At 34.6% G+C, this 13,159-nt stretch overlaps 1 protein-coding gene across 2 annotated transcripts; it reads left to right on the forward strand.

Annotated features, from left to right (window-relative positions):
• The first annotated feature begins 2,417 nt into the window (after positions 1 to 2,417).
• LOC126697249 (GATA transcription factor 8-like) lies at positions 2,418 to 6,398 on the forward strand. Of its 2 annotated transcripts, none has more exons than XM_050394155.1 (4): positions 2,418 to 2,575; positions 3,248 to 3,343; positions 3,878 to 4,139; positions 5,207 to 6,398. In XM_050394155.1, exons 3-4 carry the CDS (start codon positions 3,909 to 3,911, stop codon positions 5,996 to 5,998), a joined length of 1,023 nt encoding a protein of 340 aa, XP_050250112.1. In that variant the 5' UTR covers positions 2,418 to 2,575; positions 3,248 to 3,343; positions 3,878 to 3,908; the 3' UTR covers positions 5,999 to 6,398. The 2 variants fall into 2 exon arrangements, with proteins under 2 accessions (XP_050250112.1, XP_050250113.1); XM_050394156.1 differs by lacking the exon at positions 2,418 to 2,575 and adding an exon at positions 2,626 to 2,857.
• The last annotated feature ends 6,761 nt before the right edge of the window (positions 6,399 to 13,159 follow it).

A 13,159-nucleotide genomic window follows, 5' to 3' on the forward strand; every position in this document is an offset into this window, starting at 1 on the left:
GATGGTTTGCCTTTAGTTTCGGTAGAGATAAAGCCTGAAAATTACCAAAACCATGTGATGAGCACAATAAAATACTGCCATATATAATTCTTAAAAAAAAAAAAAAAAATACCATATCTTATTTTTATCAAAAAAGAAGAGGACAATAGTAGCCATATACTTTTGTTTTTGGGTAAATAGTACCCCATAAGCTTAAAACGTTGCCAAATTACGTTTTAAATTCCAAATATAACGGCTAGTGCGTTTGGTAACTTTGGTCTAACAAAAAGTAGACAGTCGTAGTTTCAAGTAAAGTGGAGGCATGATAAAATTAAATTAAAATAAAATAAAAACAAAAAAGAGAGAAATAAAAGAACAGTAAAGTAAAGTGGAGGCCAACCTCCATCTATGATATGCATTATCACACTTTGATCATTAGGGACCAAAGAGGAAAAAGAAAATTCCCTAACCTTACTTGGCATTTAGACAAGGATATTGATTTCCAAAGTTTTGTAAAAATGATGGTATTTTTTTTTTTTGGTAATTCTATAATTGTAATTGAGAGATTTGAACATTTAATTTTTTTTATGACATAATATCTGTTATTACTATTGTTTGTAGAATAACTTTTTTTTTTTTTTTTTTTAAGAATTAAGAATGTAAGGTTTTAGGTTGCATTTGAATAGCTTATTTTTCGTCAACTTATTTTAATATTTAATATTTATCTATAGTACTTTTAGTAAAAAAAATTCAATTCCAACAAAATAAGTGGATCCCAAACAAACCCTTAATAATGATAAATATATCAATACAAAGAATTGATTCAATATTGGGTGGTACAAATTTCGTCCTGACCAAAAAATTAAAAGAGCGTTTTGCTCTCTTTGCTAACGTGTGGGCGACTCCATTTCCAAATATGTGTACATGGGAGTAACTATGCTATAGCAATCTTTCTAGCAGTGAATTTGGCATCCTTGATGATATGGCTAAAGCGACAAAGCTCGTCCTCATTACGGCGTAATGCAGTGATTATCAACTCCAAATCACCTTCATGCACATTTTCTTTCGATCTTGATAGCGATCAAGATTACTCTCCTAAAAACGGTTGCTTTTAACATTTCGACTCAATGTGCAAGGGCAACTCTTTCCAACAAAGATGCCATAACCTGACCTCCTTGAGTTGCTTACAACCATTCTTAGACTTATCGAATATTCATTTTTCAAAAATAACTCCATCAAAGTTTGTTTTGTACAATTTGTAAACTAACCTGTCATTGATTAAGCGATCATTTTTCTAATTTATTCTTTAACTTATCTATGAAGTTTTAAAATTTTCCCATTAGTTATACTTAGATTAGGTACCTTAAAAGGCAGAATAGGTAATTTGCTCTATTTGTTATGTATATCACAAAATTCAATACAATATTGTGTGATTCCTTTATACCTAGCATATGCTTTCAGAATAACACAGTAGTTTTGGTAAACCATTAGTTTATTTACTTATTTGGCAATTTTTTTTTTTTTTACTAACTTTTACATAAAAAAAAAAAAAAAAAAAAGTTAAACCAAACACGAAATGAAACAGATAATGGTGTTATTTAGCTTATTTTAATTTTAATTTTTATTTAAAGTTATCGTATCCACTCTGATTTTTAAGTTTTAACCTCCATTTTTGTCTTCTAGTACTGTATCTCACGCGCTCTCAAATAGAAGTGAAAATTTATTATTTTTTTCCTGACAAATTGGCAAATGCCAAATTCAGTAATTCAAAATGAGTTTCAGACATTGGGATTATGGCTGTAAAAAAAAAAAAAAGAAAAAGAAAAGAAAAGGGTCTCATCAAAGAGAAAAAGAAAGTAAAAAACAATGTCTGTCGGAAACAAACGGCGGTTCAAAGCCTGACAAAGCCTCAGACCACATTTCTCTGTCTATATTTAGTACTTACTACGGTACAAATAATATCCACTCTCTCTTTTTACTCTCTCTCACATTATATCTGTGTGTGCACAGTCTTCAGTCTCACAGGCCCAAAACCCAAGAAACTGAAAGAAAAGTTGTACCAGCATTCAGCAGTTGTTAGAAGAAGAAAAAAAAAAAAAAAAAAAGTAAGCAAAATTCCCAACACTGTTTTTTGTGTGTTTTTTTTTTTTCCCTCTTTACGTCTTTGAAAAAAAAAAAAAAAAACCCACCCAACTTTTTTGTTTTTGTTTAATTAAATAAAGAAAGCAAGAGCGGTGAAAATCCGTGAAAGAAATTAAAAAGGGAGAGTTGGGTGTGGTGGGACGAGGAGAGAGCGGTGGACGTGTGGGACCCGTGTGTAATCAGAAGAGAGAGAGAGTTTTTTTTTTTTTTTTTTTTTTTGGGGGTGTTTGGAGAGAGAGAAAGAGAGAGAGAGAGAGAGAAGACTTCAACATCAAGACAGTGAGGGGGATAGTAAAAGCCAGCTAGCAATGAAGGAGGAGGCTCACCTAACATTTTCCATCACAATCTCTCAACCCTTTTTAGCCTTTCTCCTTCTCCTCTCTCTCCTTTCAAACCTCTCTCTCCCTCTTCTTTCTAATTCTCTCTCTCTCTCTCTCTCTTTGCAATTTTGGAGGTAATGAGCTACAAACTACTACAACTACAACTTCTACTATTGCTAGTACTAGCACTCCTCTTCTATAGGTTTATAATGGAGGAATAGGGGTTGTTTTAGGACTGCCTAGTTAAAACTAGTGATAATAATACGGTTTTGTGTGCTTTGGGTTTGGGGTTGAAAGTTTTTTGGGTGCTCTTATATTGAAGGAAATATTGGGTTTCTTCTTGTGTTCTCTTCTAAAGTCATTCCAAGTTTTAGTTTTTAGTTTTGGGCGGGAGTGTTATTTGTTCTTGACCTCAGGTTTGGCTCTGGCTATGCGTTTTGTGGATTCTCATTTTCAAGTTTTGAGTCAAATTTTCAAAAATTTCGAGTGTCGGCTATGTTTAAGTTTCGGAATTTGAGTGTCGGTGGGGTTTGAGTTTTGGGGATTTTAAGCATTACTGATTAATTTCACTGTTTGGTTGCTGAGGAAAAGAAAAGAACAGAAAAGGAATGTAATTTTCAAAATTCAGGAACTTGGCGAAATGAAATTTTAAGAAACCCCCCACAATTCAATTCCCACTTTCTTTACTTGTTTTCTAAGCAACCAAACACTGCTACATTCTTTGTACAAATTAAAACACACTACTGTAGAGATTTTGAGTTCTATCTGTACACACAAATAACCCATTTTGTTTTTGGTTTGTGCAGGTATTAAAGTAAAATTCCTCAAATCCCTCTTCAGTTACACTCAACAAATTAAGAGTTCAAATTTCAAACTCCTCGGCTTCCTTACAAAACTCCCAGGTTAGTACTCTTAACAAAGTTTTCATAAACTAAAATTCCTTCTCATTATTTCTCAAACCCAAAAAAAAAAAAACACCCTTAATTTGAAAAACCACTACCCCAACTTTGCAAAATTGCAATAAGTGAGTGAATGTGACGTATTCTGGGACCAGCTGGCGCTACTTTGCGCCCATGTGTTTGTTGCCCACTTTTGAAATACCATCTCATCTTGAATGTCGGGTTTTTTTTTTTTTTTTTTTTAAATTTATTTATTATTTTTTTATAACAGAATTTTTTTTAACATAAAAAAAAAAAAAAAAATCTAGAAGGGTACAAAATGAGTAACACTTTTAATGTTTTTTTTCTTTTTTTAACGTATGGTTTTGCTAAAATGCGCCACACTGTTTCATGCGTTGGCCTCATAATTACTACATTGTCACTAATCCCCCACCCAAAAAAAAAAAAAAAAAAAAAACCCACATCATTTTGTTTTCACTATTTATTACTCCTTGTACTGTTTTTAACATTCTCAAATTCACAAATTTTCTTGCTCAGGAACAAAAAAAAAGTTCATTTTCAAGGGACAATGATCGGACCAAACTTCATCGACGAAATAGACTGTGGCAGTTTCTTCGACCAAATCGACGACTTGCTTGATTTCCCAGCTGACGATGTTGAGGCTGGTCAAGCCAACGAGGATTGCAACTCGTTGATCCCTAACATTTGGCAAACTCAGCCCGAGTCACTCCCCGGTTCTGACTCAGTTTTCTCGACCAACAACAGCGCCTCGGACCTCTCGGCCGAGCTCTCTGTTCCGGTGAGTTATAATTAATAAATTAATAATAACTAGCTTGTAATGTAATTTATGGGTGTCAGTGTTTTTTCATGTGAGTGGGACCTATTTTAGTTGTTGTGTACCTTAAATGGACAAACTAGGTAGATAGACTTTGTGTTGTATAGCGTACATACATGGTATGTGACAGAAAATTTTTTGAATTCTTATCTTTTTCAAAATTTTAAAATTCAAAATTCAAAAAACAAAATTAAGGGATATTTTTGTCGTTTCAGACTTTCAGTAGCGTTATTGGCGGGGGGTCTAAATTGTAAAATCACATTTGGAAAACCAATCGACGACAAACGCGTATGGTCGTATAGTGGTGTCCACACTTTTAATACTTGTAGTGGCGCAATTAATGGAAATCACGTGATTTGTCTTGTGATTTTTTAGTTATAATAAAGACAAAAGTCAATTATAATCATGTTCAAAGTTGTGTGGCTTTTTTTGTTTTTTTAATTTTATTTTCCTCTTTGATTTGCCAACAATAATCATTGGTGTAAAATTTAAAAATCTGATGTGTGACAACTTCCTGTCTTTTCTTTTTTATCCTTGGTCGCATGGTTCAAATGTTCTCACAAGCAATTGTCAAAACTGATAGGTGGTTAGTGAGTTATACAATGGCCCCATCTAGAAGCTATGCATAGGCCGAAATTTAAATTACACTCTTTTAAGTTTGGTGAATTGTCATGTTCGCTCCTAAATTTTAACGTTTTTTTGTCGAAGTCTGAATAGTGTTAATTTATTAATGACAATAGACAGAAGGATTAACTTGGCATGAATGTTAAAGTTTAAATACTTAAATGACAAAAAAAAAAAAACTTTAGGGATGAAATTGGCAATTTACTTAAAGTTGGTGTAATTTGGAATGAGTGAATTGTGGCAAGATGGGTTCTTGGTGTAATGTCAAAGATTAACAACATATTATTTTGGATGCTTAATGGTCTAGCTAGACTAGGGAGTATAGATTTTGTTGGATAAATGTGAAACAATCTCAGACTGTCCAACTTTCATCTGATTCAGCTTTGTTTCTTATTTTGTGACTGTAGTATGAAGACATTATTCAGCTTGAATGGCTTTCAAACTTTGTTGAGGATTCCTTCTCTGGTGGAAGCCTTACCATGAATAAAGAAGAGTCATTCATCAACAAGGATTCATCCCACCAACAATTCCAGACCTCCAGCCCAGTTTCTGTCCTCGAAAGCAGTAGCTCCTGCTCAGGGGAGAAGAATGTACCCCGCAGCCCAGAAACCATCACTCCTGGCAGACGTGGACGTGCTCGCAGCAAGCGTCCACGCCCTGCCACCTTCAATCCTCGCCTGGCAATGCAGCTCATATCCCCGACCTCCTCTATTACCGAGACCCCTCAGCCATTCCTTGCACCAAAAGTCACTTCAGATTCTGAGAACTTTGCAGAGTCTCGTCTTTTGATCAAGATACCAAAACAAGTCAATGCAGAACACAAGAAGAAAAAGAAAATCAAATTGACAGTGCCTCTAGGCCCCATGGAGGCAAATCAAAATCCGCCATCACAATCAGTGAGGAAATGCATGCATTGTGAGATAACCAAGACTCCCCAATGGAGGGCAGGCCCAATGGGGCCCAAAACGCTTTGCAATGCTTGTGGTGTTCGTTACAAGTCTGGCCGGCTCTTCCCTGAATACCGGCCTGCAGCAAGTCCAACATTTGTTCCATCATTGCACTCCAATTCTCATAAGAAGGTGATTGAAATGAGAAACAAGACTGGCGAGAAGGTTGGCATTGGGAAAATGCCAATGATGGCTGCCTCACCAGAACTCATTCCAAATGCAAATAGCAACCTTGCAATGGAATACATGTAGGGGAGGATGAGAGAACTGTATTCCAAGCAGGAATCTCTTCTCTTCACCGCGTCCCTCTGTCCTCTCATGTTGTTTCTCTTACTGTTATTCATTACTTTGGTTCATTGTTTTTTTGTACAGGGGTGGAATGGGGAGGAATAGGAGCAATAGATGACCTTATTTTAGCTTAGTAGACGAGGGATTGTAATGAGAGAACTAAAAATGGGTAGACAAAAATGCAAGTTTAAGGATAGAGTTTAGGTTCAGTAATGGGTAGTAGGTCCCTAAAGTAAGTCTGTGTTGTCTCTTTTCTTTTTGCATTCTTTTCTTTTTGTTCCTTTCTAAGGGAATTCTTTTTGCAGTTCATTTGTAGTAGAAAATTCTGAGATGAGTAATGGAATTTGAGATTTGTTATGCTTGACCCAAGTGCCTTTACAAAGTACTGTATTTTCTCCCTTTTCTTCCTTGCTAGCTTCTCTTAGATACTCCCTATTTTTTTGCTATTTTATTTTTGCTTGTATCTTTTACTGAACTCAATCTTTTATATAATTTGATACTGGTTATCAGCACACTTGATAGTATTTAGTGAGCACTTCAGAACTTCTTTTTGTTACGTTTAAAACTAAAGCAAGACAAGTCTTCAATATTGGTAGGAAGTGTATTGCTTTATGAACCAAAATTTGCCTAATGTTTGGCTCAAGAAAGTATATTGCTTTCTCCTCCACTTCTTTCTTTCCAGCTTCAGATTCTTCTTTTTAAGCTTTCTACCCCACTTTTTTCTTTCCAGCTTCAGATTCTTCTTTTAGATCCTTTCCTTCTTGCGGCTATTATTGCTTTATTTCCTTGGTTTGTAATGAAACCTATGTCTTAGCCAAATGCTGGTTTTCAGAATACTGGTTCTGATTAGCAATTTGGCAGTACTTTTGCTGACTTAAAGGCTAATTTGTCTAAAGTTACTTGAGATGATTTGCTCATGTTAAGGGAATTGCAATTTATGCATCAATAAAAAAAAAATAATAATAATAATTCAAGCTGACAAAAAAAAAAAAAATGTCAATTAAGAAAATACCAGAATATATGACTTCAAATATAATAAAATGGAGGAAAATAATATATGTAGTCCACTTTGACTAAATCTATTGAAAATTCATAGGTGATACCAAAAAAATTGAGACTAAGACTTAGTATATATTGATGTTACTGTAAAAACTAATTTATCTTCTATCTTTTGTAAGAAATGCCTTCTTTTTCTTTTCTTTTTTTCCAAAAGCTAAAGTGGAGTGAAGGTTGGCTTTAAAGTATCGTAGGGTTGCTAACAAAACATAAATGTTGTCACATTAATGTTTTTGTGCACATGGCAAGAGTGCTTTGCTGTTTTTTTCAGGTCTATGTACACATTGCAAGTAAGCTGGGACCATAGGCCCCTAGATGTGTGGTTGTTGCACTCATGCTTATTGAAATTGAAAACTCCCTGCGTTTGATGGGTCAAGAATCAAGATGGTTAAAATTTTCATCACATATTAATTTAGTGATCAATAAGGATCAGAAATAGTAAAATATGTCACCTACTAACCAACAAACAGTTTCAAAAAATATAGAGTTGTAAGTCCATTCATTTCCCTGCACAGAAATTGTGATAGAGGGATTGCATTTCAAACCCATACTAATTTTTTAATAGCTTGTGACTTGGGCATTTTATCTAATTCTTCCAAAATTTGAAATGGTGATGATAAAAAATTCTATTTTAAGGACAAGATAACAAAGTAAACGCGTTTTGATGCAAATCATGCAACAGGAACGACAATATCAATGAGTTTATTAGCCCCTGGTGTTTTTTACAATTGACTATGCAGGTATCATTACAAATTGGGAAGGTTGAAACCTTGATTCAACTTTGTTTTTAAACACATCATTGGGTTTGGTGATTTTCATAGCTTGCTTTGGGCTTCAGGATAATGATCCCTATCATGCCTAAGTGTCGTCTTGAGCCATTTGGGTTTGGCAATGTGTCCCTATCCAACCCACCGCAACCTAATGATTAAACATTTGCAACTTTATTACCAACAATAAATAAAATAAAAATATGTGTGTTAAAAGGGCATAAAAACCAATTTGATTGCATCAATCATTTCTGTTATTTTCATTTCGTATGTTGATTGGACTTTTTAATCATATCGTATGAAGTCCTTTCCAAGACACATTTTTTGAGTTTGCTTGATTGTCAATATTTTGAAAGAAACATTCATTAATATGAAGAAAAAAAGTTCTAGAGACCTGTGAGAATGGTGTCTATTCTCTCCCCTAACCTGAAAAGCCTAGCCAACCTGATCATCGCCTACAATGTGCACCAAAAAAGTGATTGAATCTAAGAAATGTTTGAGAAACTGCTTGGAGTTTTCATATTAGCTTGGCCTTTTTGCAAGTAATTGAATCTATGAAATGTTGTGTCTATAACAAAATTATAAGTAAAGTGAAGGAGATTATACTAGAGGAAGGCCTCATAAAAAACAATCCACACGCTACACTCAATGGGACACTTGATTGATGAAGTCAAAAGCAGAATTAAAAAGTTTCAAAAAAATTGGTCTGTGACTCTGTTCTATACTTGTATGTGAGAAAGGATGACAATAGAGTACCACTTCATCTTAAGAGATGCCCAACACGTCGAATGGTTTTTTTCTATGGTGCCTCACTTCCTCGAAAGATATGTAGCACATGATGTTATATTACCCTTTTTTCTTTTTTTTTTTCTTTTTTGAGATGCCATAATTTAATAGTTGGAGAAGAGAGAATTTAAACTATAAAGACATAAAAATTGTCAATTGAGCTATAGAGTTTATCAATATTTTTTTTGTTGTAGTTAGCATTCAATCCTAAGTTACTTACTCAATGACAAAAAAAATTTACTAGTTATTAAGTTATAAAGCTCTTAACAATATAATGTATCAATAAATTTTTGGGTGTAGGTAGCATTCAATCTTAAGGCATTTATTCAATTCAATTACTAAAATTCACCAATTTAGTTAATTGCAATCCACACATTATAAATTTTAGGATAAGGTGTTATTAACTTATTGTTTAGTTGCGCCTTGGAGATCAGATTAGAACCAATTTCTTAAAATTGGGCCAGAATTTTGCAACATGGTTTGGACTTTTGACCTTGCCTATATAGTCTTGGTCTCCTAAGTGTGAGCTGAGGATTTGGTCTACATTAAAATGGTGACCATGCCAAACATGACTCCAAGGTGCTTTTCCAAAATAAAAAAGGGCACCTGTCCAAACTCCAAACTGAGCCTTCTAATAGTCAGACAAATGGTAGGGTTGTTCCCACAATTTTTGCCAGCAACTACAATTTTTTTCCAAGAGTTGAATTTGAAAGCCTTCTGTAGTGTAGCGTTCTTGAATCTTTGATTGCTTTTTTGTTTTTGTTTTTTCAACTAGGTTAAAGATAAAGACTTGAAATATTTTTTTAGACTCATCCGTAACTGGTTCCTCGAAAGTGGGAAACTTTGAAGTATTTAATGATTCCCCCGAGTTTTAAGGCGTTGATATAGCCTTAATAAAGACCAATAATATACGTGACTTGTCAAAAGAGAGTCGCTATCCCGAGTTTCATTTATGGGCTAGCTGACTAAAAATTATCTTGTGGACCAAGTTGATTGATATTGCTTATTAGGCCTCATTGTTTATTTCACTTATGCTTGGTTTATTAGAGCTTTTATTTGTTGGAGAGCCCAAACCTAATAGCTTGTGAGTTGTGACCCCTATTGCTTTGTGTTTTCTAACTTAGGCCCACCACAACAATCACTGGACTTGTTAAGGGTTTCAGTTTGAGCCTAGTTTGAACTGACCACGCTGAGCCCAAATTTACTCAAATTAATTTGGACCACAAATCCTACTAATTGCACGACCCACACTACACAGATGTACACAATTAGATAAGGAACTGACTCCGGGTCCATTTTCCACTTTCACATGGGCAACGCTCCTACCCAACCCAAGGTCCCAACGCACTAAATGGATACAAGACTAACACATGAACATTTACGGCACATGTACGTTGTGTGACGCCCCAGAACTGATTCGAATAATCGTCTAAGTGTGTTGTGTGGATGTGTAATAATTTCCATATTAAATATTTACTGGGTAGATCTAATTTCTTTATTAATAATTACGAGAAGTCTCAATTGTGATTAGTTTTTTTGAGGTATAGTACAAATATGGTTAGCATTTCTCTTCATGTGGTATCCTGTGTTACATCCATACTCAATCCATATTGTAGAGTCCAAATATTATGTCCCACACTTCCTGCTCCACTCTATACTTCACAAATAAAAACATGCCACATGTCCATTTATTTAATTAAAATGCCAGATTTATGCTATTTTCTTATTTCAATTTTTTTTTAATTTAAATTTAGATGATCTTTTAATTAAACAAAAAAAAAAAAAACTCATCATATTCCCACCGCCCTCACCACCAACTTCGTCGGAGTGGCTGTCCATCGACGCCATTAACGCCTTCAGTCACTGTCAATCGTTGCCGCTAAGCTAATACCACTGGTCACCATCCTCTTCAATTTCAAACCAATTTCACAGCTACAGACGAAACCCATCACTTTGTCCCTCTTAAACCTAAGAAAAAAAATCCACCCAACACTAGAATGAACTTTCTATTAAGGTGTCCCATTCATATTTTTCAAGCCTTCAAACCAGCCTCATGGCACTCCAAAACGGATCCCTTCAATCCCAAACTCTAAACCTAGAAACAGCTCTTGATTGGACTCACCTTGTACAACAAGCTTATGGGCCAAGACTTCCTCATTAACATTGATGACAACATCACTTCCTCACTCTCCAAATTGCATTCACAGAATCATAATGGCAGATCTAGGAATATTTTCAGGGTGGTCATTAAGAAATTTAAATTACACAAAATTTAATTAAAAGAGAACTTCATATATTGACCCAAAAAAAAAACACGCACACTCACACAAATACATCAAGTCTAAAAATTTCTTTCTACAAATTTTTTTAGGCATAAATGCACTTTTAATCCCTATATTTTGCATTTTTTCCATTTTGGTCCCTACATTTTGTTTTTACCACTTTTAGTTCATAAACCAATTAACAACTAACATTTAGGTTATTTCCGTCACCCAACTAACAGCAAAAGCTGACGTGGCTGACGGTGGAATAAAAAAATAATATAATCACACATTAATTAATTAAATTAAAAAAAATATATTAAAAAAAATAAAAAATATAAATATAAATAATAATAAATAAAAACTAATTAGTTTTTGGGAAGAACATGGAGAAAACAAGAACTCGAACCCAGATCAAAGAACACAAACCTAAACACAGAAATTTCTTTCCAGCCGAACCCAAACCTAGAAATTTTCTCTCACACAGAAAAATCCAACCACCATCTTCACTAATCAAACCCAGCCAACAAACATAAACACAAACCCAACCAACAAACTTAAACACAAACCCAGAAATTTTCTTTCCACCCGAACCCAAACCTATAAATTTTCTTTCTACCCAAACACAGAAAAATCTAGCCACCACCTCCACTGATCAAGTAACCACTACCCACCATCACAGTTGCCACAACCCACCATCCCAACTGCCACAACCAAACCCAACTCGATCTCAACCCCAGCCACCCCAATCTCTACCCACCCCAGCCGGTTCATAACCCACCCACCCCAACCCAACCTCAACCCTAGCCACCCTGACTCAAGCCACCCCAGCCGGTCTCAACCCACCCACCCTGGCCTAACCTAAACCCAATCCGACCTCTACCCACCCCAGCCGGCTCACAACCTACCCACCCCAACCACCCCGAACTGAACCCCAGCCACCTCGACTCATGCCACCCCAGTCGAGCTTAACCCACCCACCCCAGACCAACCTCAACGCACCCCACCCTAATCTTAACCCATCCACCCCAATCACCACCCACCACAGCCACTGCACCACCAGTTACCACGAGAGAGAGAGAGAGAGAGAGAGAGAGAGAGAGAGAGAGAGAGAGAGAGAGAGAGAGAGAGAGAGAGAGAGAGAGAGAGAGAGAGAGAGAGAGAGAAGTTGATAGAAAGTGAGAGACATGGATGAGAGAGAGAAGAAAAACTAATTTAATAAAGTGAGAAGGAAGAGAAAATAATTTGAACCCATTTTGTGATCTCCTCCCAGAAGTGATCATTGAATCAAGATACTTTTTAAATCTTAATTTTAGTGATTTTTGGTTTTAATTCTGTTTTTTTATTTAGTTAAAATTAATAAAGGCATTATATTCTGTGTGATTATATATATATTTTTTATTCCACCGTTAGTCATGTCAATTTTTGCTGTTAGTTGGGTGACAGAAAGGACCTAAATGTCAGGCGTTAATTGGTTTAGGGACTAAAAGTGGTAAAAACAAAATATAGGGACCAAAATGGAAAAAGTGCAAAAATGTAGGGACTAAAAGTGCATTTACGCCATTTTTTTTTTTTTTGAAATTTTTGCATGATAGTCTCATTACCAATATTGTAAGTTACATCTCTATCAAAATTTTAGTTAGATTAAAATTTTCTTGGGATTTTTCTTTTTGTTTGTAAGGACCTAATATATTGCTAAGGGGACTAAAATTTAAGGATAAAGTTTGACTACAAACTTAATTATACCCTAAGGCTACAACTCTCATTAAATAAATTAACATGGTCAATTTTGAAAATCTAATTATTGAATTACATGTTATTTAATCTTTATGTTATTAAAACACATGTCAAATTTCATGTCAATCGTATGTTATTTACTTTTGATTCATAAATTTATTTTTTATGTATAATTTTAGACTATAAAAACTAGAAATTTAAAAATTTGATTGATGACAAAGTTATTAATCTTTGATTTTCTTGAAATTTTGCAAATATAGAGGATATAAGAAGAAAATGTATCTATTTTTGGATTTGTCAAAATTCACGTACAATAAAAAAAAAAAATTGAGTAGAATTATAATCTTAGTTTACCACCAAATTTTGTCCAAAATTTAATTATATTGGGTCTAAAAAAATTTAGGGTGGTCACAAATATCTTTTAAAGGATTAAAAAATCATAAAATTTATATATAATAAAAAAAAAAAATCAAGTCAAGGTGGTCACAGGACCACCCTGAACTGAATGTAGAGCCTGC

This window comes from Quercus robur, chromosome 8 (genome assembly GCF_932294415.1).
Source record: "Quercus robur chromosome 8, dhQueRobu3.1, whole genome shotgun sequence".
NCBI lineage: Eukaryota > Viridiplantae > Streptophyta > Magnoliopsida > Fagales > Fagaceae > Quercus > Quercus robur.